At 38.7% G+C, this 21,362-nt stretch overlaps 1 protein-coding gene and 1 long non-coding RNA gene across 7 annotated transcripts in view; one reads left to right on the forward strand and one right to left on the reverse strand.

The window, feature by feature from the left end:
- Positions 1–871: 871 nt before the first annotated feature.
- LOC137001156 (uncharacterized) lies at positions 872–2,466 on the reverse strand. Its single transcript, XR_010891280.1, has 2 exons — positions 1,740–2,466; positions 872–1,262 (listed from the first exon to the last, which is right to left on the reverse strand). It is a non-coding gene; the product is annotated as an uncharacterized lncRNA (long non-coding RNA).
- A 202-nt stretch (positions 2,467–2,668) lies between these two features.
- how (protein held out wings) overlaps positions 2,669–21,362 on the forward strand; it is a 32,597-nt gene continuing 13,903 nt past the window's right edge. For 2 of the 6 annotated variants that reach the window (XR_010891272.1, XM_067359496.1), the window contains exons 1-5: positions 2,671–3,871; positions 17,685–17,818; positions 19,478–19,594; positions 20,518–20,661; positions 21,056–21,158. Coding sequence is in view for 3 of the 6 variants with exons in the window: in XM_067359496.1 (XP_067215597.1) it covers positions 3,745–3,871; positions 17,685–17,818; positions 19,478–19,594; positions 20,518–20,661; positions 21,056–21,158 (625 nt within the window). In the remaining 3 variants the exon portion in view is untranslated. Of the gene's footprint in view, positions 3,872–17,684; positions 17,819–19,477; positions 19,595–20,517; positions 20,662–21,055; positions 21,159–21,362 lie in introns of all 6 variants that reach the window. The other 4 variants (XM_067359498.1, XM_012377823.2, XR_010891274.1 and 1 more) reach the window with 4 other exon arrangements.

A 21,362-nucleotide genomic window follows, 5' to 3' on the forward strand; every position in this document is an offset into this window, starting at 1 on the left:
TGATTTAAACAGAATCCGCATAACATGTGCATTGCGCTAAGTGCAAATTGCACATTTAATCACATTGATTAAGGTTTAATAGGAAGAATAGTAATATTTTCAGGAAGTACGAAGTTGACGAAATTACAAAATATACCGTCACGAACATCCATCATGTTGGATTGAACTATATAGATTGAAAGATTGTACGTAGATAATTTTTCTTTTTCATTCGGAGATTATAGAGATGATTGAAATGATAGGATATGGAAGAAGGATGTTGTCGGGAGGCGGAATAGAGAGAAAAAGCTGAAGACAAAATAATTTGTAATGCGCGACACCCACGCGGTTTCCACGGTGAAGCCATGTAGGGATGCATGACGTCAACTTTACTTTACATTTAGCAACGTGTGCGTGTGCGCGCGAGTATGTAGGCGCTGAATACGGCATAGAAGGTAAAATCTGTGGGAGAACATTAGAGAGGCGGAGTATGAGGTTCTAATGCATCGGTACGTAGAATACGGCCGATCGATTGATAATCACGTCTTAAATTCAATCTATGCATAGCTTGTTTGCTACATATTTGCCGATAACTTTTCAAAGTTACGAATAAAAATTAATCATGATCGAGCAGAATCTAAAAATAGAAACACCTTGTAATTGGAAAAACACGATTGCCTAACCCATTTTATTCATTTCTGAAACATTTTATTCATTCTGAATCTTATAATTGAATTGGATTTTTCTAGTAAGAATGTCTCTCATCTAATGTGTAATATATTATAATATATTACGTTAATTTTGTGATTTTTGAAATATGCACAATGCGATTTGTTTCTAGAAAAACAAACGTATTGCAATAATTTCGCGATAGAATAGGCTAAGAGACAAATTAAGAAACTAAAAGTTTATTTCAATATATTTACAACTTTAATGTTTTACATTCTTCAATTTTAGGCACTTGTTAAAAAGCCTTTTGACAGCTTAAAAGAGTAATCAATCAAGTTTCTTTATTACTAAAACTAGCTTGCTAACTTGCCAAGTCTTTTCTATAATCTTCGTTAAAATAAATTGAATAAAGTTTCAATCCATATCTTTGTAGTCGAGATGTACCGCTTTCTTTCCGCGCAATTAAGCACTTTACAACCTCAACTGTTTGCGCTCCCTTTGTAACGATTTTTAAGGACGAACTGCCGGAGAGCACGCACGGTTGACACCGTTGACTCCGTTGACACTGTTGACATCATTAACTGAGTGAGTAATGGCATTCTTCCATTGGCAATCTAGCTGGGAACAATTGCAATAGGTTTTCATATAAAATCAATTGTTCATCGACGAACAATACGAATTTTATGTACCTCAAATACTTTTTAAAGTAAATAAATATTTAAACGAGAAAACGATATTTGCAATATGAAAAGTAGTGATATTGAATGTAATATCGGATCATTAATTTAAACGAAATTGATTTATCACTTTGTTTTTGATCTTTTGACATTTCTTCAGAAATTTTAAATCAGAAAGAAAATTTTGATTTCTCAATTCGCCGAAATGATTTTTGGTTAGCTAGATTGCCCAAAAATATTACTGCTTACCGATAAGGGAATTCAGTGGGCGGCATCACATGGTTTTGCAATGCGATTAAAAGATGTCGTGATTAGTTTGGAATTAATTTTCTGTCAAGTGTTGCCAATTCATAGCATATATATCATTAAATTATATATCATTAAATGAGTTGGCAATACACTTGCAGATATTACCTTGTACGTTTACATGTTGTGCATAACGATCGACGCATATCGAAAGTGGGCAGGTAAAGTTATTAATTATGCATTCAAAGGCACACCACTGCGTGATTGTAACTGTTGCGCGCCGTTGACGTAATATACCTATCTTATTGGGAGAGGCTGGTTGTGTACTCAGGATATGTTCTAAACGGTCCATTTTTCCTCTACTTCCACGAACACGCAACGCTTTCAACAGCGACATGTTTTTTTTGTCAAAGCGCCATAATTTTACAAATTAGCACGAAGGCGCGTATCATTTAATAATCCGCATTATTCGTATTCTCAAAATTATACAAATTCATTCGTTTTGATACGCGCGCAAGCAAGTAGTTCCCACACAGTTTGTCCGCCTACGCATGTCACGGCGTAAGAATATTCAGAATCAAGATTAAAAATTGTAATTGGAAACCCGTGGAAGATTTAGGAGTAATATTTTCTTGCATATGTCGTAACACGTCAACCAAAGCCAAGGAATGTGCGATTTTAAATGCAAATGCAACTGCATGTCTTATGTAATTATCAGTAAAGCGATTTATTTATCCATGTTGAAAAAAAATGTATTAATATGTTCTACAGACAGAATTTCAAGAGAACCGGTAGTGTGTTGGCTCGTGTGGACACAGGCCTGAATTATCCGACTTTGCGATGCGATGGTATGGCGCGTATATTTTCTCTCTCTCTCTCTCTCTCTCTCCCACCCTCCCTCCCTCTTTTTCTCTCACGCTCTCTCTCTCTCTCTCTCTCTCAGCTAGCACGTATGCAGAGGCCGTATATGGTAGTGGGTGGTAGCATGCGACGACAGTAAAACGCGGGGCAGAGGGAAATTCAGCTTGCGGAGCACGCATGCGTTCAAGTTTGTGGTCGCAGTTTGCGTTCGGCTCGGTCTGGCGCTCATGTACGGACGGTGCAATCAGTAGAACCGAGAATTTCGAAGCGTGTGTACTTACTCTCGAATTCCCGCAATCCGCATTCCGATTTTAACCTCACGGAGCGCAAGTGAGCGAGAGAGAGAGACATACATATTTATACGCGATAAATCTTTCTTCTCCCCCCTCTCTCTCTCTCTCTCTCTCCTGCTGTTTCGCCCGTCCTCTCTTCAAATCTTCGTCGATTATTCGACTTTTCTTCTACGTTCCATATCTCTCTCGCTCTTTCCCTTCTTCAAACTTTCCTTTCTTATCATCCTACGCTCTTTCTTGCCTCCCTCACTCCCACCCATCGCTCTGCGTTGTTTTTCGCGATTTATTGTGCTCGCGCGCGCCCTCCGCCAGTGAAATCGTTCCTAAAAACGTAGTTAACTGTGACGGAGTATTCACGAGAGGTACAGGTTCTTTCGGGTGGAAAAACAAATAGTCAAGACGCCAAGTGGATAGTAATCAGCCAACGGGAAAAAAAAAACGAAGAGAAAGATCGTCGCGACGAGAGTCAAGATCATCTCCCTAGCATAGAAGCAAAGTAAGAAATATTGAAGAAATTACGTTTAACGCGAAGTGAAAAAGCGATCAAGCTGCCGGTCGGCATCGTTAGAAAAGAACGAATTTGTGCAGCCAGAGCAAGACAACTTTACAACTCTCTCGAAGAAGTGTCGCTCGCCCTCGCACGTTTGCTCTCCGTCTCTCTTCTCCTTCCCCCTCCTTGCGCTCGTGCCAGTCGCGCCCCACTTACGACTTCCCCCGCTCGCATGTTAGAGTCTTTTCTCTCTTCTTCTCTTCCTTTTCCTCTCCCACTCAGCTCCCATATCATCTCCCCTTCGCCGCGTTCCAGCTTTTTTCTCTTAACCCTTCTTCGTTAGTACGACTCCGCCGTCTGCGCCTGTGTCCATTCGCGATCGGAGAGAGAACAACTCCGTCGTTCCGTCCGTTCGTCACCACACCGCGCGCTTCGCTCGTGGCCAACTCTTTCTCATTGTGTATTAAGTGTGTCCGCGCGCGCCCAACACGCGCCAACATTCGCCATTGAAGCACAAGTACAATTTGCGATGTGTGATAATACTAACACGACGACGCAGAGTATAGCGGACTACCTGTCACAGTTGTTGAAGGACCGGAAGCAGCTAGCTGCCTTCCCGAATGTCTTCATACATGTGGAGCGTCTGCTGGATGAGGGTGAGTGATTGACAACTTTTTTTCTCTTCTTTATCAAAAGACCTCCGGTCTTTTCCAATATTGTATTACGTTTATTCGCGATTTGCCCGTACGACATACAAGCGTGTGAAAGATGAAAAGTAAAAAAAGCTGTAGAGTATACACGATTGATCGATATGTTATAAAATACAAGAAATTTTGACGCACACCATTTTGCGCACAATGTGTTCCGGAATAAATTTTTCGTAATGACGTAACGCGAGTATCGCGTGTTTTTCATCAATCCGTCGCTCGACTCGTTTCCTTTGCGCTTGTTTACCCATCTGGATTAGCGATTTTGCTAAGTACACGTCATTTTACGTTGGAATTCGTCAGTGCTCGAAATATACGGCCGATCGCAAAATCCGGTTCGCAAATCGCGAACACTATCAGCGAATTCTTGCGGCGCTGCGCTATGAATAAAGCGTATACAAGGTGTCCTGTTAAAACTGATTTTAAGAGGGAGCTTGAGTTTTCAAAATATTTAACGTAAAATTATATTTTGTATAATTTCAAATTTTTCGCAAATTCTTTCTTTAATTATTAGACATTTATATTTCGTATCACATTTCACGAATGCGTCACAGCTCGCTGATGTTTCTCAATGATAAAAATACAAATATCTTTTGAGGCAATATCGCGCATATCGCTTAAAATCGACTTGATTCGGGTTTCACCATGCTATTATACAAAAGCAACATGCCTTTCCCCTTTTTCGCGCTCGCGTTTTGCACCACTCGAGCGCGTGATAGGTAAATAGAACCCTATTTGAAGGAATCCCCTCTCTCGTGAAGACGTATAGAACACTATGTACAGGTGTCGCATATCTTCTTGCGATCTTCTGCATGTACGGTTGCCTTATCCATTGCTATTGCTATCGCAACTCGACGCGTGTATGTCACGTGGCCGGCGCGGCGGTATGCTTGCTCGAGAAAAAAAATATGTATAACACGAAATAAAAACATTGCAATCGAGTATATGCGAGCAATTCGCATGCAGACGTATCTATAACTAAAAATATTGAAAGTATTAAATAAATAAAATTGAAGAATCATTAGTTGATATGATTAAATTCGCGAAAAATTATTTTTACTTTCAGTATACTACTATGTAGCATTTTTTGAGATTATCATTAGTACTTCAATAGTTTTTCTGTGTGTATTACAGTGTGGGAAAAATACACGGTTATTGCGGTAGATTTGCATTTATGATGGTTGCTTCTGACGGTAGTATGAACATAACGCAAGTGCTGGAAAATTTCTCCGGACATTATATTCGTACTAATGTTGGGCGCAAGTGGCATGGGATAATAAATACTCAAGTAACCATGAGAAATGTTCGACATTATCTATTACATACTTTTATTTTCTCAACAAATTGTATACCTATCTATTTTGAGATGTAGTAATTTCTTGTTTTGTTTGATTGTACGATATATTTTGCCATTTTGTTGAAATCTTGAAAATTTAACGTGATCAATCGCGCTTTACGCCACGCCTATACTATGAATTATTTTTAGTTTAGAATTTATTTCAGAGCTGAAAAAACATGAGCGAAAAAAGTGCTGAGTATCCGTAAATATTTGTGATTTATACTGAAATATATCGCGTAGCGACATTATCTGTTGATGATTTTGTTTTTGTTGTCAGTCGTTCTACACAGCGTGCACGCGCGTGTGAATGGTGTGGACCAGTCACATCGGTCGAAATCAGCGAGATTAGAGCAGCAACCGCGCTGTTGTCTGCAAATCTAAGTACGCAGAAAAGACGCTGACCTCGCTGTAGCGTTGTTGAACCACTCCGCGAACACTCTCGATATGTGTGTCTCTCTCTCTTTCCCTTCGCTTCCCGCCTTCAACTCGATATACCGCTCACCAGATCTCCGACCCGTTTTCGAAGAATAGGCCCGCACTCTCGATTCGTAGAGAGACGTTTAGATAGTCATGTCCGACTTGTTCTTCCTTTTTCTTTTTTTTTACCACGTACGCACATAGCGTTTGTAATGAGGTATATGCACTTTTACGACAAACTAGCGATTATGTCATTCAGTAAAACTGACCTTTATCGTACGGAATCTCGTGGCCGCTTTGATGTCTATAATCCGTTGCAGTTGTCCCTTTATGTAATATAAGAGGATGGTATAACAGTCATTATTGTACGTGGAAGAGTTCTTATAATTAGTTGGAAAAACACAAGATAGAAACGTTTCTCATAAATCTGCGCAATAATTTTTTTATGATTCAATTAATTCAGAGTCTCCGATTAAAGAAATTCGCAAACGATTTTACCGGGTTAATTTATCGCTTGTAACATAATTTCAGAGAGTATTTTTATTTTGTGTTTCGCACTCTTCCTTTAAGCGAGTCCCCAATTCCCCGATCAATGATAATTTATCAGATGTAGCGCGAGTTTATATCGGAAAGGAACATTATCAGGCAAGGACGCATTCGACTTTGGAAAGTTGAGAGAAAGCTGGATCCGCTCATTTTGTTTTACGCGTTGGAAAGCAATATTATGTTCATTGCATACTTACAGAAGGTGCTCGAGAGTTTTCGTTCATACTGAATGCTGTAAATCTGCATCGCGCAATATTAATCTCTTACAAAAAGAAAAGAAAACTATGCTTGCCACATTAGTAATTGTCTCAAATGAGACCGAATGTTTTGCGAAAGAAAACAAATATTTTATTGTAAAGATTTATCGGCACATTTCGTCTCACAATTCACAATACTTTTCCCTTATAGTTTTTATGGCTTTTAGAAAATTTTTACATAACTTTTTGAAAAAATGCTCGATTATAACCGAATTCAATTCTATACGTTTTGGATTATCGTTACTCTTGCAGTAGCGCTGAATCTTTCAGCGCTATTAAAGATATTTATTCGAAAGCAAGTCATAGCTCTCAGGTCAATAGCGTGGTTGTGGAAAAAGATTACGAATGATTTTCTTGATTTTTCAGATTATATGAGCAGTTATATTATTTTGAAGGAAACACAAACGGTTGTCTGGCTCTTCTTTTTGAGCGAATCTATTGCTCTGTTTTGTTCGACAAGAGGATTACGTAATAATCAGTGTGAAATTATCGTGTATAATGTCTTTGCACTCTTAAACGAAATATCATCTTCGTATATTTTTAGCTTATTTTCGCTCTTTCTCAAATTTCCTTAAAGATCTTGTTCAAATTGCTATTAGCTATATCTTATCTTTGTTTATAAGAAAGTTGATAATAGGCAATGTTAAGCGCTACTTGCTGATAATTTATCTTGTAATTAGTTGATAATTAATTTTGCTTTGCTCATTCAATTTCATAAGATCAGGTATAAGAATAAGAACAATCTTTTCTTAAAGTATTAATTGAATGGAAAGTTTAAGAAAAACTCGTTAATGAATGATCTAAGAAAGTATACAAATTCTCTATTTTATATCTTATAGATTCCTATCATTTCTGGAAATTGTAAAAATTTCATATCGATCTCTCGGCATTACGCAAATTCTAGAAATAATCTGAAGAAAACATTGCTGTTGTAAAACATTGTTTAATTAATGAGGCATGTGAAGTAATTGCCTGATGAATTATTGATTATCATCATTTATATGATTGTTACTACGCGCATTCTGACCTCTCGACACGATGTTCTCTCTTCGGGAAAGTTGAGAGGCACTGTTACGGAAAGCTTACCGAGCTTGCCTATGAGTTTTTATATTTGTACGAGCGGAGCATGTGAAAAGACGCACGGAAGCTCTCGCCTCTGCCGTGCATAAGTGATCCTTCATAGTGATGCATTTGAGAGGGCGGCCAGTGCGTTCAAGCGCGCTCTATTTCCACCAGCCGAGTGTGTAACGAAATTTTCTCGGTGACCTAGTGGCGCGAATAGAACTCGTCGCCAAGTGCGTGCGTCCTTTCGAAATTGTCTGGTCCAAAAACTTGGATACCGCTCGTCGTTGAGTAGAGGAGCGTGCTCGATTTCGCCAGTGGGTCGACATGACTAATCGCGCAACCTTCGGCGAAGAGACACTTGGGCGCGATGCATCTCATTTAAAGGGACTTGGGAGCTTTAAGAGATTACTAATAGAGTGATTTTTTCCCGCATATAAAATCCGACAATTTTACATTGAAATGGTTCCAAAAAGATATTATTTGCGAAAAGTGAACACGAAAGTTGTTTCGTGTTCACTTGTCACGTCAAAGTCTTCTCGAGATAATAAAGTGATAATTATTGAATCGGTTTCAACGTTTCTTACATATCTTATTTATTAATTCGTATTTAAACGTTTACAATTTAATTTGCATCGAGAATAGAACGCAAAGGAAATCATTTCAAGCTCGGTGGCTCGGCACTAGCGTTGAAAGAGTGGAGAGAACGTGCTTCTTGCTTCGTGCACTTGTAAATACACGCAATCGCGCGACATTGCTAACGTTTCTAGCCACTAATTGCCTTCCGTCGTGGTGCACGCATACGAACCGGAGCAAAACTCCTTACGGGAAAAGGCAACGAAACGCGAGCGGGATCGCGCGTTGTTAATGACGGACATTATCGAAGCGACAATAAAGATCAGCTCAGTCAGCCGTGTTGTCAAAGGTACCGCGGAAATTATGATTCGAAGAATGAACTTGTAACAATATTCTAGCCCGGGATCGATTCGTCACTGTAGACCAAGCCTTTATCTTTTTTATTCTGTAATGTAATTGGAAAAATTTTGAAAATTTGCAGCGTTGTTGCGAGATTTTTGTTTAAAAAGACTGTCGAGTTTAATTTGTGAGAAGTTTCTTAGGATTTGCATACACGTTTGTGTGTATGTGAAAAAACGTCCATGTTGCCCTAGAAAATCAGCTGAAGAATTTTGTTTGTGCGTATTCGAACGTCTACGACCGATCGTGTTCGGAGCCATCGCTAACCGGACTCGGTCTTCGACCCCCTTCTCTCTTCCATTACCCACTCTCCCTCTGCTCCTCTCGTCCTTGCTCGCCCCTCCCGTATCCTCATCGCACGCCGTGGCGGCCGCATTCCTTCTCTCGAACGGTGAAGCCGCGTCGGGAGCTTCGACTCGCCTCGCCTCGCCTCGCCTCGCCTCGCCTTGCCATGCTTCGCCATGCCTCGCCATGCCTTGCCATGCCTCGCCATGCTTCGTCTTGCCTTGCCTTGCCTCGAATTGACTCGACTCGACTCACTTCTCCTCACCCGCTTCGTCTTGCCTCACCTCATCTCGCCTCGCCTTGGTCTCGAGAGTTCGCTAGCGATGCGAGGATCATAACACATGCGTTAATTCAAAGTTGAATCAAGTCTCGATGAATTGAGAGTAATGCATTGCCACGTTATTGATTAAATTATATTCGCGATCCTCTATATATCAGATACACAGAATGTGTAAAAACTATTGCAAAAATCTGGACATCAAGTTTTATTGATCGAAAATTCATAAAAATACGAAACATTGACACTTGAAAATCAGTGTTTATTCTTTTACTAAGAACATTTCTTCGGTTGATTCAAAAAATAATATTTATCTAATCACATTTTCAAGTGATCAACAATGGAAAATGAAAGATTTTGGAAGATAAAAACTCATCGCTTTCTTTCTATTTTTAATATTTTTCTCTTAATAAGCATTAAATTCAAATTGTCTTAAAGTAATATTCGTTTTGAATCAACTGAGGAATATTTGAAATTCTACTATAATTTATTTCTGAGGCTCGATACGTTAGGAATCTTTTATCTTCCACTTGTTAGTCACTTGATGAAAATGTGATTAGGTAAATATTTTCTTTTTGAATCAATCGAAGAAACTTTTTTGGTAAAAGAGTAGCTATTGATTTTCAATGTCTTCGTATTTTTATAAATATTTTCATAAATATTTTTATAAATATTTTATTATTAATATATATATTTTTTTATTATTTCATTTTTATTAACATTCAAATATTGCACAACATTATGATCGATCAGTAGCGCCAGTTTTCTTAACATTAAAAGAATTTGCCTTTCAATAAAACAATATAAAAGTCGGAAACTATATTTTTCTTTTTATTGGATACACGATAATTAGTTATTAGATACAAATTTATTTCGAAGAGCGCAGAGATAATCGAGTTAATGAACGTCCGGCGAGAGTCTCGGAACAATCGCAAACGAGACGGTATCGTCACGAAACGAGACGACGCGATCGCGCATTCGTGACTGCAATGAGAATTTACGTCGTGCTATCATTTACAAACGATCGCGAGACAAAGGTCGCGACGAGCTGTAGATCGATAGATCACAGAGTATATGCCACACCTAACGAGAGAGTTTTGCGCAAATGTCTACATGTTTAAAGGTACAATGTTATATCACAGACCAGAATATCTCCGACAAATGACACCTTGTTTCTATTTTAACATTGCATCACCCAACGTGTGTATAAAACTCAAGATATGTATTGATAAAGTGCAAGTCGTGCAATCTGGGCTGTCTAGTTGAACAACATATTATTGCTGTAACTGCATATTTCGCTGTCATTGGTGCTATGTGACCGGTCCCGCAAGTCGGAGCTATGTATATACAATTTTCGTTGCATAACGAAACCGCGTGGTCAAATAGGGATGAGACTAGCCACTTAACTTTTGCTCAATTAATGAACGAGACTCGACTGAAACCATTATTTATCATTTATGCTAGTTTAGTAAAAGCAACTAACGCGTCGATCGTCACCTTTTTTTTTATAATTTTTAATTTAGGAATAAATCGTATTTGAGCTTTTCTCATTATCGCGCTTATTTTGTTCGTATTAATTTTATCAGCAAATTATATATTTTATATCGCTTGCATCACAAATCGCAACATCGAAAGCAACGCGTGCGCGCATGGTTTTTTTGTAAAAAATGGAATCCTGTTCTCATGTGATCTTTTAAATAATTTTTTTGTAACACAAAATCAACAGCTATCTTAGAGTATCGCTCGCGATGAGAAAGCGTTTTTTATTCGATCCTGTGATGGCGATATCAATTTTTTCTCTCTTCTTTAATTAGTTCACTAAATTTGCTAAAGTTATACGTAAAGCTAGAAAACACTTCTCTATTTGACATTGAAATTCCAAGTGCCAAGTTAGATTTTTAGAATCATTTATTAAAATAAAAGTGTACATTATAATAGTGAGATTGTCGATTCGAAATAATTACGCCGCTGTGAGAAGATTGCATACGATGCAATTTCGTCTGGAATAATCGCGGTCGGCAACCTAATATTTGCACCTCCGTCGAAATATCGTCCTGAATCCCTCGTGAATATAGGTCTCGTTTCCGTGCCAACATTGTGTGTCCGTAATCCGGGCTTCGTTGATGCTCACGATTCCGCAAACGGAAGCCGTGATATTTCTGAAATGTGGAGGCGTTAAGAAGCGCGCGCGCACGACGAGCAATCTGTTTACTATCCGGTTACTAACGATGGCACAAGCTTACCCACCGTTCTATGAAGATTCTACCATTTTCATTCTTTTTTTTTTTAGTATTTATAGTACGTTGTTTAATTCTTAATTTTTTTTGTTACATTAGTGAAGAATGTCGGACGAGTTTCGATAATTCGAGATATGACGATGCAAAAGTGTCGGCTACAGCAATTTTTCATTGCTTCTGTGGAAACTATAATATAATAGAATATCGTGAAAAAGATAGAGTATCCTCAAGATAGATAAGAATATCTACGGAAGAAAAAGAAACGAAATCTGTTATTATTAGTCGACCGAAGGTCTGGTCGTGACTGAGAACCGGAATCTCAGCGGATCTTTTCATAGCCGGAGAGAAATGGCCGGCGAGCCATTGAGAAAGACCACGAAGAGGACTCCCGTTTTTCCCGTCTTTTCGTCGTCACTCGGGGCTTTTTTCGGCATTGATTCTCTTTCCGTTCTCTTTTTTAAATATCCTCCGCTCTCCTCGAAGAGAGCAGCGACTGCTCCTTCGTAGTCCGGTCGCCCGCGCGACACGGAGTTTCTCCGCTTCTAAATAAGGAAATGCCTACGCCGTCGCCTCCGCCTCCGCCGTCGTCGATTGTCGCGACTCACTTCTCGCACACGCATACACGCGGCGCTTAACCCATTTAATTCCACAGCTCCATTTTTGGAACGAAGCGAACATGATTGACCGATGGAAGTGGAAAAAAAAGTTGAAAGTTTCGTTGTTTCAGTTTGGAATTTTTCCAAGTGGTAGCATCGACGTCGCTCATTGTTTCTTGATCGTAATTATTCCCTTTTCCCCCCCTTTGCTCTGGAATCTTTATTTATTAAAGGAGGAGCAGGAAGCTGCTTTATTTCTCTATAATTGTACACATGTCGAGAACGGTTTTTCAATAGTAATCTTTGTAATGGTCCCGATCAAAATACTTGTAATAAAGTTTACACGCTAGCTGAGGCGCGCCACGTGAATTTCGAGCTTTTATCGTCGCACAGCGATCGCGAACGTGTTGTGCATTTGCAAAGGCGCAAAACTGAACTCGAGGTGCCTCTCTCTTTCTGGAGAGAGAGAGAGAGAGAGAGAGAGAGAGAGAGAGAAGAGAAGAGAGAGAAAGAGAGAGAAAAGGAGGAGAGGGACATCCTATGCAACGCGCGGTCTTTAACTCACAATCAGACCTTTAAGGGCTCCGGCTAGTAGTGAGGCCGATGACCGAACCGGACTGGTCTCGAGCGGAGCGATATGACGCGGTCCGTTTCGCCGCGCGTGCCTCATCGGTTCCTTTTGCGTAGAAACTCTGTTGCTTGTTACATGTTAGAAACGTAAATGTTCTTGCATTCGCTTTTCGTTGCACTCGATCTATCGCTCCATTTAACATCTATATTTGAACTAATCAAAACCAACTTATGGCAACTTGTTTTCAATCTATTCTGTATTCAAGCTCGAATCTAAATTTTCTGTCATCTCGATGTAGGTACATTTAAACGATTCTTTTTTTTTCCTTTGTGTAAATATCCATTCCTTATGTACGCATGTCTCTTTCTTCGTTTTTCGTCTCTTTAAATTTTCCCATGTATTATCGTTTTATTTTCATAGAAACTTTCAGACATTGCCGTTTCATATCGTCATCTTTAAACCGTCCTTTCTCCTTCGCCATTTTAGCTTCCATCTCTCGTCATTACGACATCACTAGACGCACACGCGATCCGTCGCAATTCTCTCGCGTGCTTCGCTTGTTCTTTCTCATCTCTTTCTTTATCTTTGGATTTTCCTTCTGTCATAATTGTTATTTTGCGTGTTGCATTGTCCTTTTGCTTCGTTAACCTTTTCAAGACGATTTTCTTCGTAGTTTAAGATTTAAAGGAAAGTATGTGTATTCGCTTCATGACTTTGCGTAATGTGTCCATTATTTGATTGCCATTGATTGCGATTGATTATACCCCGATTACCATTTACATTAATGTTTCTTTACTTGAGACATTTTATTTATTAAACAAAAGAAATGTGTCATTTTATTAAAGCATAAAAATTAAACTGCCAAGGAAATTCCTTTTTTTTTTATTTTGTTTACACGATAATTAATCATGTTGAGCGAAATCATGAGCATTAAATATCTCGAATTTTTATACAATGGCAAAGCCTGACCGATATTGTAATTTTTTGTCATCAACACTACGTGCAAATTTTGGCTAGAAACGATATTGTTAGTGTTTTCTTCTCCTTCAGAAAAGAAAAAAAGAAGCAATAGTTGTGCGCGATAATTTGTTTCTTTCTTTCATTTAAAATCGCGCAGATTAATGAGTTATTTCTACGCGTTTTTATTAGCAAAATATTAAAATGTAAGAGTTTTTTTTCTGTCAAATTTAAACATTTTTTGGATTGATCTCAAGAAACAGAAATTCTATTTTTGTAAGAATAACGGAAAGAAGGCTGACGACAGCACTCGTTTGCTCTGTGATTTTATCACTGATCGGGACTATGAAAGATCGATGTATGAAAGGAAAGAATGGCGATGGACTTTGGTCGGACTGGTCAAAATCTCAATTGACGTTTAACAATGCTCTTTCTGAAAGAGAATTTGACAAAGTGTGCCATTGTGCTCGAGTGTAGAAATGTGTGTGTACTAATACGCGTGTACTAATACGCGGTAAAAACTAACGTATTAGCTCGGTGGATATAAAGCTTTGAAATCTGTTATGTTATTACATACACTTAAATATTGTGCATATCATACGAAAGACTATGCATCCGCGCTAATCCGCGTTCCCTTTTTTTTATCTCTTTGACTCCTTGACTCATTCGCGATTGCGGAATCATTTTCGCGAATCGTTTTCTCGCGTGAATTTCACATTTGTCGTAAATTTTCTGGAACGACAGTATATATAAATAGACACGCTTGCCTCATCGCGCGAAAATAAATTGGGAATTGCTTACGAGTGAACGTAAGATAGATGATCTAGTTATGAGTTTTATGCCATCATATGTTGCAATGCGTCGTCGGATCTGTCCCGAAAGTTTGCGATCTTCGCTCATTCTCTCTCTCGTTTCTTACATGGAATTAATCATAAAATGTATTATAATCGTATACACATTTTTATTACTCCTTGATCAAATATCCGTCGACAGACTTACGTAACGATAAGCAATTATTCTTGAAGCAATCATGATTATTTATTGTATAATTTGGTCTCTATTCGGACTTTTATGCATGCGTAATTTAACGTTGCATTACAGAGTCAAATCGTCGGTACCCTCGGTCTAAAAACGGAGATCACGTAACAGCGATACTCCGACAGTCACACATTCTGATTGTAACATTTCTGGGTTTGAGCCGTGCGAGAATCCAGCTGACGGCGTTTATCAACTGTCTTCCTTGTCGTTGACGAAACGCGCAATTACCCCTCTGCCTCGACTAAAATTTTCATTTCACAATGTGCACTTTGGCGGCGCACTGCGTGTAACGAGGGTAAATGTCATCAGCTGTTTCGAATCTCTTGGAACATTCGCCGCGAAACTCTGATGTTTCAAAGAAATTCTCTCTCGTGGATGCCACCTCGAAGTTGTTCTCAGTCTGCGCAAAATACAATTCAGAGAGATGAAAGCAGTATCGTGACTCGCGAGAAGAGAGGCTTGTCTAATGTTCGTTCGACCGCGCGCGTCTTCGAAGGACGATCCCTCAGCTTCCGAGCGATATGTGGTCTCATCACGATTACGACATTGGTGATCTCATGCCGTCCGCCGCCGCCGCCGCCGCCGTCGCCGCCGTCGCCGGCACACCCGCCTGCGTCACGCGACGCACTCGCAGAAACGCACAATACAAATATCGATACTTGACTGCTTGTCGTTCATTACACCGCGTTTTAAGCAACAAACGTGGGTCTCCCGATTATCCTATTATGTTGGCATTAAACAACGATACGCGAATGAAAGCTGCGCTTTCGTAATTTCGCATTCGACGCGATTACGTTGCTGCGCACATGATGCATTTCGGATAATGCGTTTCGACTCTCCTATGAGATTGTAAACGCGAGAAAAAGAGGAAAGGGACAGGGTGAGCGGGATGAGAGGAGAGAGAAAGATAGAAGAGCCAAGAGCGATGGTCAGCTGATGTCACCCAGATGGTTTGGTGAGTTACGCTGCGCTAAAAGCGGCTATGATGCCCTCCTTTATTTCCCTCCCGCCTCTTTACTGTTCTTCTATCTACATCCATCTAACCGGCATCGCATATCTGTGTTTTCTTCTCGCGAGAATTCCTCATGCTTCTATCCGATCAAGAAGAACGTAACACGCCTCGTAGGTATACTGCGAATCGCGTGACGCATTCTCCCGCTCTCCTTCTGCGACTCACGAGAAATCTCGCGCCGCGAGAGATGACGCGGCGTGTCGAAAGACTGGATACGGCGTGCACCCTCGATCGTAAGAAAAATCTGGGCGATTTCTACTGGGAATGCGTGACTAGTGGTTATTAAAACGAAAATTCAAAGTTGTAATCCAAAATTGGATTGTTGTTTTAAAAAGCGAAAAACAAAACATGTTTGCACATATCAAACGAAATGTTCAAATTAATAATAAGTGGAATTACACAATTGTAGATATTCTTAAATGAACGCATAGAAAGAAATTGAAAATCGATAACGCACATTTTTATTATTTTATACAGTTGCGCTTGTGCGATACGCACAAGCTGTGAATTTGTCGCGAATTCAAAATTGACGGTTTTTTTGGAGAAAATTTGTATACAATCAGCTTTGGAAATTTATGCTGATTCTTATATTTCAAGTTTGCGACATTACTTCTTCTGTTTTTCCTCATTGATTGAAAACAGCGAATCTATTCAGAAGTTTGTAATTGGCTTCACCTCGAGATAATTGGTTGCTTTATTAGAGGAAACTCATATGATGTACAATTATAAACTGTTAAAAATTACTCTTGTATTTTTATGCAACCATTGATCGATTCATCTACGACCTCAGAAATTCTGATCTCCTAACCTGAGATGAAAATAATTTGGTCGTCTATTTGCTAATTGATTATTCGATTACATAATATAAAACATACATATGAATACATGAATAAAGTTACTTTACATAATTATTCATAGAATATGGGCATGATATTTAATTCTATTTAGAGCGTTGACAGACAACGAGAGAATATATCGGGTGTCGGAAATAAAAAAGATGACGTCAAGTTTAAATCTCAGATTTCTGATGCATCTGAACGAACTGAAAAAGCAAATAAAATAGGAGGGACCATTTTTACGCGATTAGATGACAGATTTTGGTTCCCCTAAATTGGGCAATGTCCACGCCTTTTTCTTTTCGACTGGTATTACAGTTACACCGTGTTCGGGTAGGATGTGAGAAGCGACGATTTATGCTTACTGTAAAGTGTAGAGTGTGATCGTGGAATCGATGTCGTTACATGGTGCGCGGATTATCGACGCGGGAAGACGATCAAGAAGACGAGGAAGAGGTCAGGCATGCGAGAAAGTGGGGCAGACGCGGAACGTTGACCTTTACGTGCGATGGATATGCGCGTCGTAAGAACATGACCGAATTACACGATCCGGGACCTCGCAATCCTTTGTCGCGATACCCGATAGAACGATAAACAGCGTCATCTTTACAGCCTTACAGAACTTGCAGAACTTCTTCATTGGCTGCGGGATCGAATTGGCTCTGTTTGTTTTTCATACTAATCTCGGCAGAATAGATGATGAAACGATGAGTTAAACAGAAATATTTTAATATCTGAATGTGAATTTCTAATCACTATCGTACACTATGTACGTTTGAACAGTTTCCAAATTAATCCAACAAGAGACGAACAGTGTAAATTTTGTCTTGTTAACTTTCTATTCGTAAGCTAAAAAAGCGCGCCACACCCAATCGGTTCGATTACAAGTCGTTTCACGGCGCCACGTTATTAGTGCTGCGTTTAACGCACAGATAAGTTACGTATATGCGTCACAAGTACCTATGCAACGGCGCACGAAGCGTGCGTGTCTCGTTTGTGCGCTTTTACGCTTGTACGCTCGTACGCTATCGCTACACAGTCAGACAGTCAAGCATAAAGACCAGCTGCGTGACGCATTGTCGAATGAAGGATGCACTCGGTTCCATTTCGCTTGCGTCTCGTTTTGTTCTCCTCGTTAAAATAACGGTCATCCTAGATTCTTTCGTAGAATGATTGTTCGAAATGACGTTACATCGAGACATGCCATGTCCAAGCTGTTAAGCTCGTAGAGGAATCAACTCTTTGATTTATTGTGAATTTTAGATTAAATGATTGATTGTTGTATGTAGGATTAGCTGATATCAATTATCTGTTACGATTTAGATGTACTAATCGATCGATTGTCTTTTGATTGCAGAGATTGCAAAGGTGCGGGCGAGCCTCTTTCAAATCAGCGGAGTGAAAAAGGAGCCGCTCGTCCTGCCGGAGCCCGAAGGTGACATCACGACGCTTACGGAGAAGGTCTACGTGCCCGTCAAGGAACATCCAGACGTGAGTACTATGAGAAACTACTGCAAACGTTTATTGCACTGCATAACACTGTGTAATAAGAGTTTACGTGTCTAATAAACGCGTGGCTCTCCCTTTCCCTTTTGTTGGATTAATTTGACTAGTGTGACTCAAGAATTCGGAATGTGAAAATCGAGTTAATGAAATTTTTTTTGTAGAATCGAGAAGTTTTATACATTTCAATACAGAGCGCTCCGATTTTACAAAATACTGATCAGCCAATAGATTTGACAATTGTCTTGCATTTATTGCAAATTAATCTTAGGAGAGGAATTTGCGTATTTTTTCTACGTTTTTATCGTTAAGACAATTTTTATTCTATATCTTGTGTGCGTTTTATTCTCTCCTGCAAGAAGCGAAGTATCGTTTGCCGATCTCGGGAAGAAATCGAGAGATGCGCGGTGTGCACCATCGAACGCTGAATGTTATTTCTGTAACGCCCGAAATAGAGTTTGCGCCAAAGAAACGATCCCGCTTTCCTTCTCGATTCTGTTTCTCCATTTCGCTCACACGCGCCTCTCCCAGCATCGTTCATTAAAACGACAATGAATAATGAGATTACAAACTTGTTAACTTTTTGGGCTTTAGACTTCTTCACTCTTTTTGTAATGTTTATATCAGCGTACAATTTATTTAAAGTGTAATTTATACGTGCAACGAACGCCATGAATCAAATTCGTGATTTTTCTACGTAAATCTGTCTAATAATTGATTGGAAAATCGATTTTAGATTATTTTAGTCAAAAGTAGACAGGAAAGAATTACATCGCGCGTGAGAATAATCCAAGATGATAATTACAGCTTGTTATAGATGCTTCTTGCGAGTTTTCGTTAGTTATCGCGTCATGTGCACAGATTGGTCTGACTCGAAATATTTTGTACGCCCATGAATTTGGTAATCTTTCGATTATTGTGCGTTGATCTTACGGGATTGGTAGTTTTCGATATGCCTTGTCTGCGTTATCAATGTGTCATTCTTATCGTTGAGGAGGACGCTTCTGCAAATCGCTTCCTCGAATCTCTCCACGATAGTAGTACGGTGACTATCTTATCGACCCAAGTTACATACATTTGCATAAACGTCAAATTTGTAATTGTTTTTCAAAATAATTCAGATATATTTGTAAAATGCTATATTTTATAATTTCTATTTACTACCTATAGTTCTTTCCGTCTTTTGTTTCAAAATTCTGCATTTAATCCCTGTTTAATGCGCGTACATGCCACAATTATTTCTATCTACACATTTATATTGTAAAACTCATCTCTGGAAAAGTATTTTTGGGGAAAAAATGGCCCAGTAGCCGGCTAAAGAACCGGATGATTCACCCCCCGTCTAAATTTATACCCGCCTTTATTTACCGGGACCCAACAATGAAACTGGATATCTTGTGAAGAACAAAATTTTTTTTTCACACATTCGTACAAACTAAATTTAGCAAACGCGGTGTTTTATGTTTTACGCGTTAAATTAGATGATATATATATATATAATTATCTTTGAATATATTGTATCGCTGTTAGACACACAATATTTATTTGCAAACACAGAATTTGTACGTAAACTATTTTTAAAAACACGTCTTGAAAAGATTATAATTATTATAACTAATTGGGTTGTTTTTTTCGTATGTATTGCAGTTCAACTTTGTCGGGAGAATTTTAGGGCCACGCGGCATGACCGCGAAACAATTGGAGCAAGAGACAGGATGTAAAATCATGGTCCGCGGGAAAGGATCGATGAGGGACAAAAAGAAGGTAAGGATTTGTCAACCTCTAAAAGTTGAAGTTAACATTTATATTTATATTTCTTACTCAACTATCATTAATTATTAATCATTTAAGAGAAATCAAGTTTCTTCGAGAAATGTCCTTTTATTTTTCAATTAACTAAAAAATCGCAATTTTTATTGATTTTAAATCGTAATAACAAAGATATTAAATTTACATACTAATGGCAATGTGCAATACGATTATCTGAAATTAATAATAGTTGCGACAGTTGTTATAATACTGCTTAATCTTTTACTAATGATAGATTTGTTCTCCCTAATCGTTACAGTTTTTCTGTTTGAAAAATGTATGTTAAATAATATTAGAATATCATACGATATAAATTATAAACACCCAATACTTATTATAATATGGAGACTCGATATGGATTATAACACAAGTAATAAATATCGGGAGACAATGCCGAGCAACGACGAATGGATTTAGAATTAAATTGAGTGATTCATATAGAGTATTAAATCAAGTGCTATATTTTTCAAGCTGCATGTGGTTCGCAAGCGAAATGTTATCTCGTAAGTATATATGTGTATACGTAATTTGATGTAAACTTTTTTAAAATTATTTTTTTGCCGATTGACGTAAACGTCAAGTTTATTCCTTAGTTATTATTATCGCCGTTCATTTGGCTTATAAAAATTTGTTGAAAAATACGACAGCTTTATTAATTCGAAAAATTTACGCAAAAGCGTATGGAAAGTGTGAGATATATCAGTTATGTGATTCTGTTTTTTATTTCTTTCCATTCTCAAAGAATCCAATTTACGGTATTACGATTTTGTATTTCACGATTGCAAATTATGCGTGGTGCGTGCGTGTATATGTTTACACACGCAAGTTGATAAATGATTGCATGTATATAAAGATTGCACGACGTGTTGATTAACTAGGAGGAACAAAATCGGGGCAAGCCTAATTGGGAGCACCTGACAGACGAGTTGCATGTTCTGCTCACCGTTGAGGACACCGAGAATCGTGCCACCTTGAAGCTTGCCCGAGCTGTAGAGGAAGTCAAGAAGCTTCTTGTGCCCGTGGTGAGAAAGTTCCAATTATTTCCACTCGTAGACGATAATAGCTTCAATGTATCTTTTTTTTTTATTTTTTTTTTTATTCTTTTTCATCAGTTTTAATCAAGCCCGTAAAGTTCAAAGAAATATAGCTAAAATCGAATTTTTTTCATGAAAATTTGAAAGATTATTCAACATACACCGATCATTCGTACAAAGTAATATATTTTAAGCGAGCTATCATATATAGCAGTTTCCAAAATGAATAGTCTATATATATATATACGCGCGATATTAGTAATGTCGGTGTCTTTATATACGATAAATGTGTGAAAAGATGTCTGTACAGTAGCGATAGTCGAGCTATCTTTTCTTGTCCCTCCAACCGGTAGTGCGTTCTGACGGTGATGTCGATTGTTAGCAGGCTGACGGTGAGGATGAGCTAAAGAAGAGGCAGCTAATGGAACTCGCCATTATCAATGGAACTTACCGGGATTCGAACACAAAGGTTGCCGCCGCGGCAGGTACCGTTCGCAGAACTTGTCTTTTGCTCGCTTACGTTGACTCGTAGAATCTCGAAGACTCGTGAATAAATTCCGCGAAATCGAATATCGTAAATCTAAAGACGGATCGCGTCGAGAAATAGGGTCGTTAATGAGAAATTTAGTTGTAAATTTATCTTATCGCATTCAAGAAATTTTCAAGAATTTAATATATGATATATTTAA

Source organism: Linepithema humile, chromosome 7 (assembly GCF_040581485.1).
Source record: "Linepithema humile isolate Giens D197 chromosome 7, Lhum_UNIL_v1.0, whole genome shotgun sequence".
Taxonomy (NCBI): Eukaryota; Metazoa; Arthropoda; class Insecta; order Hymenoptera; family Formicidae; genus Linepithema; species Linepithema humile.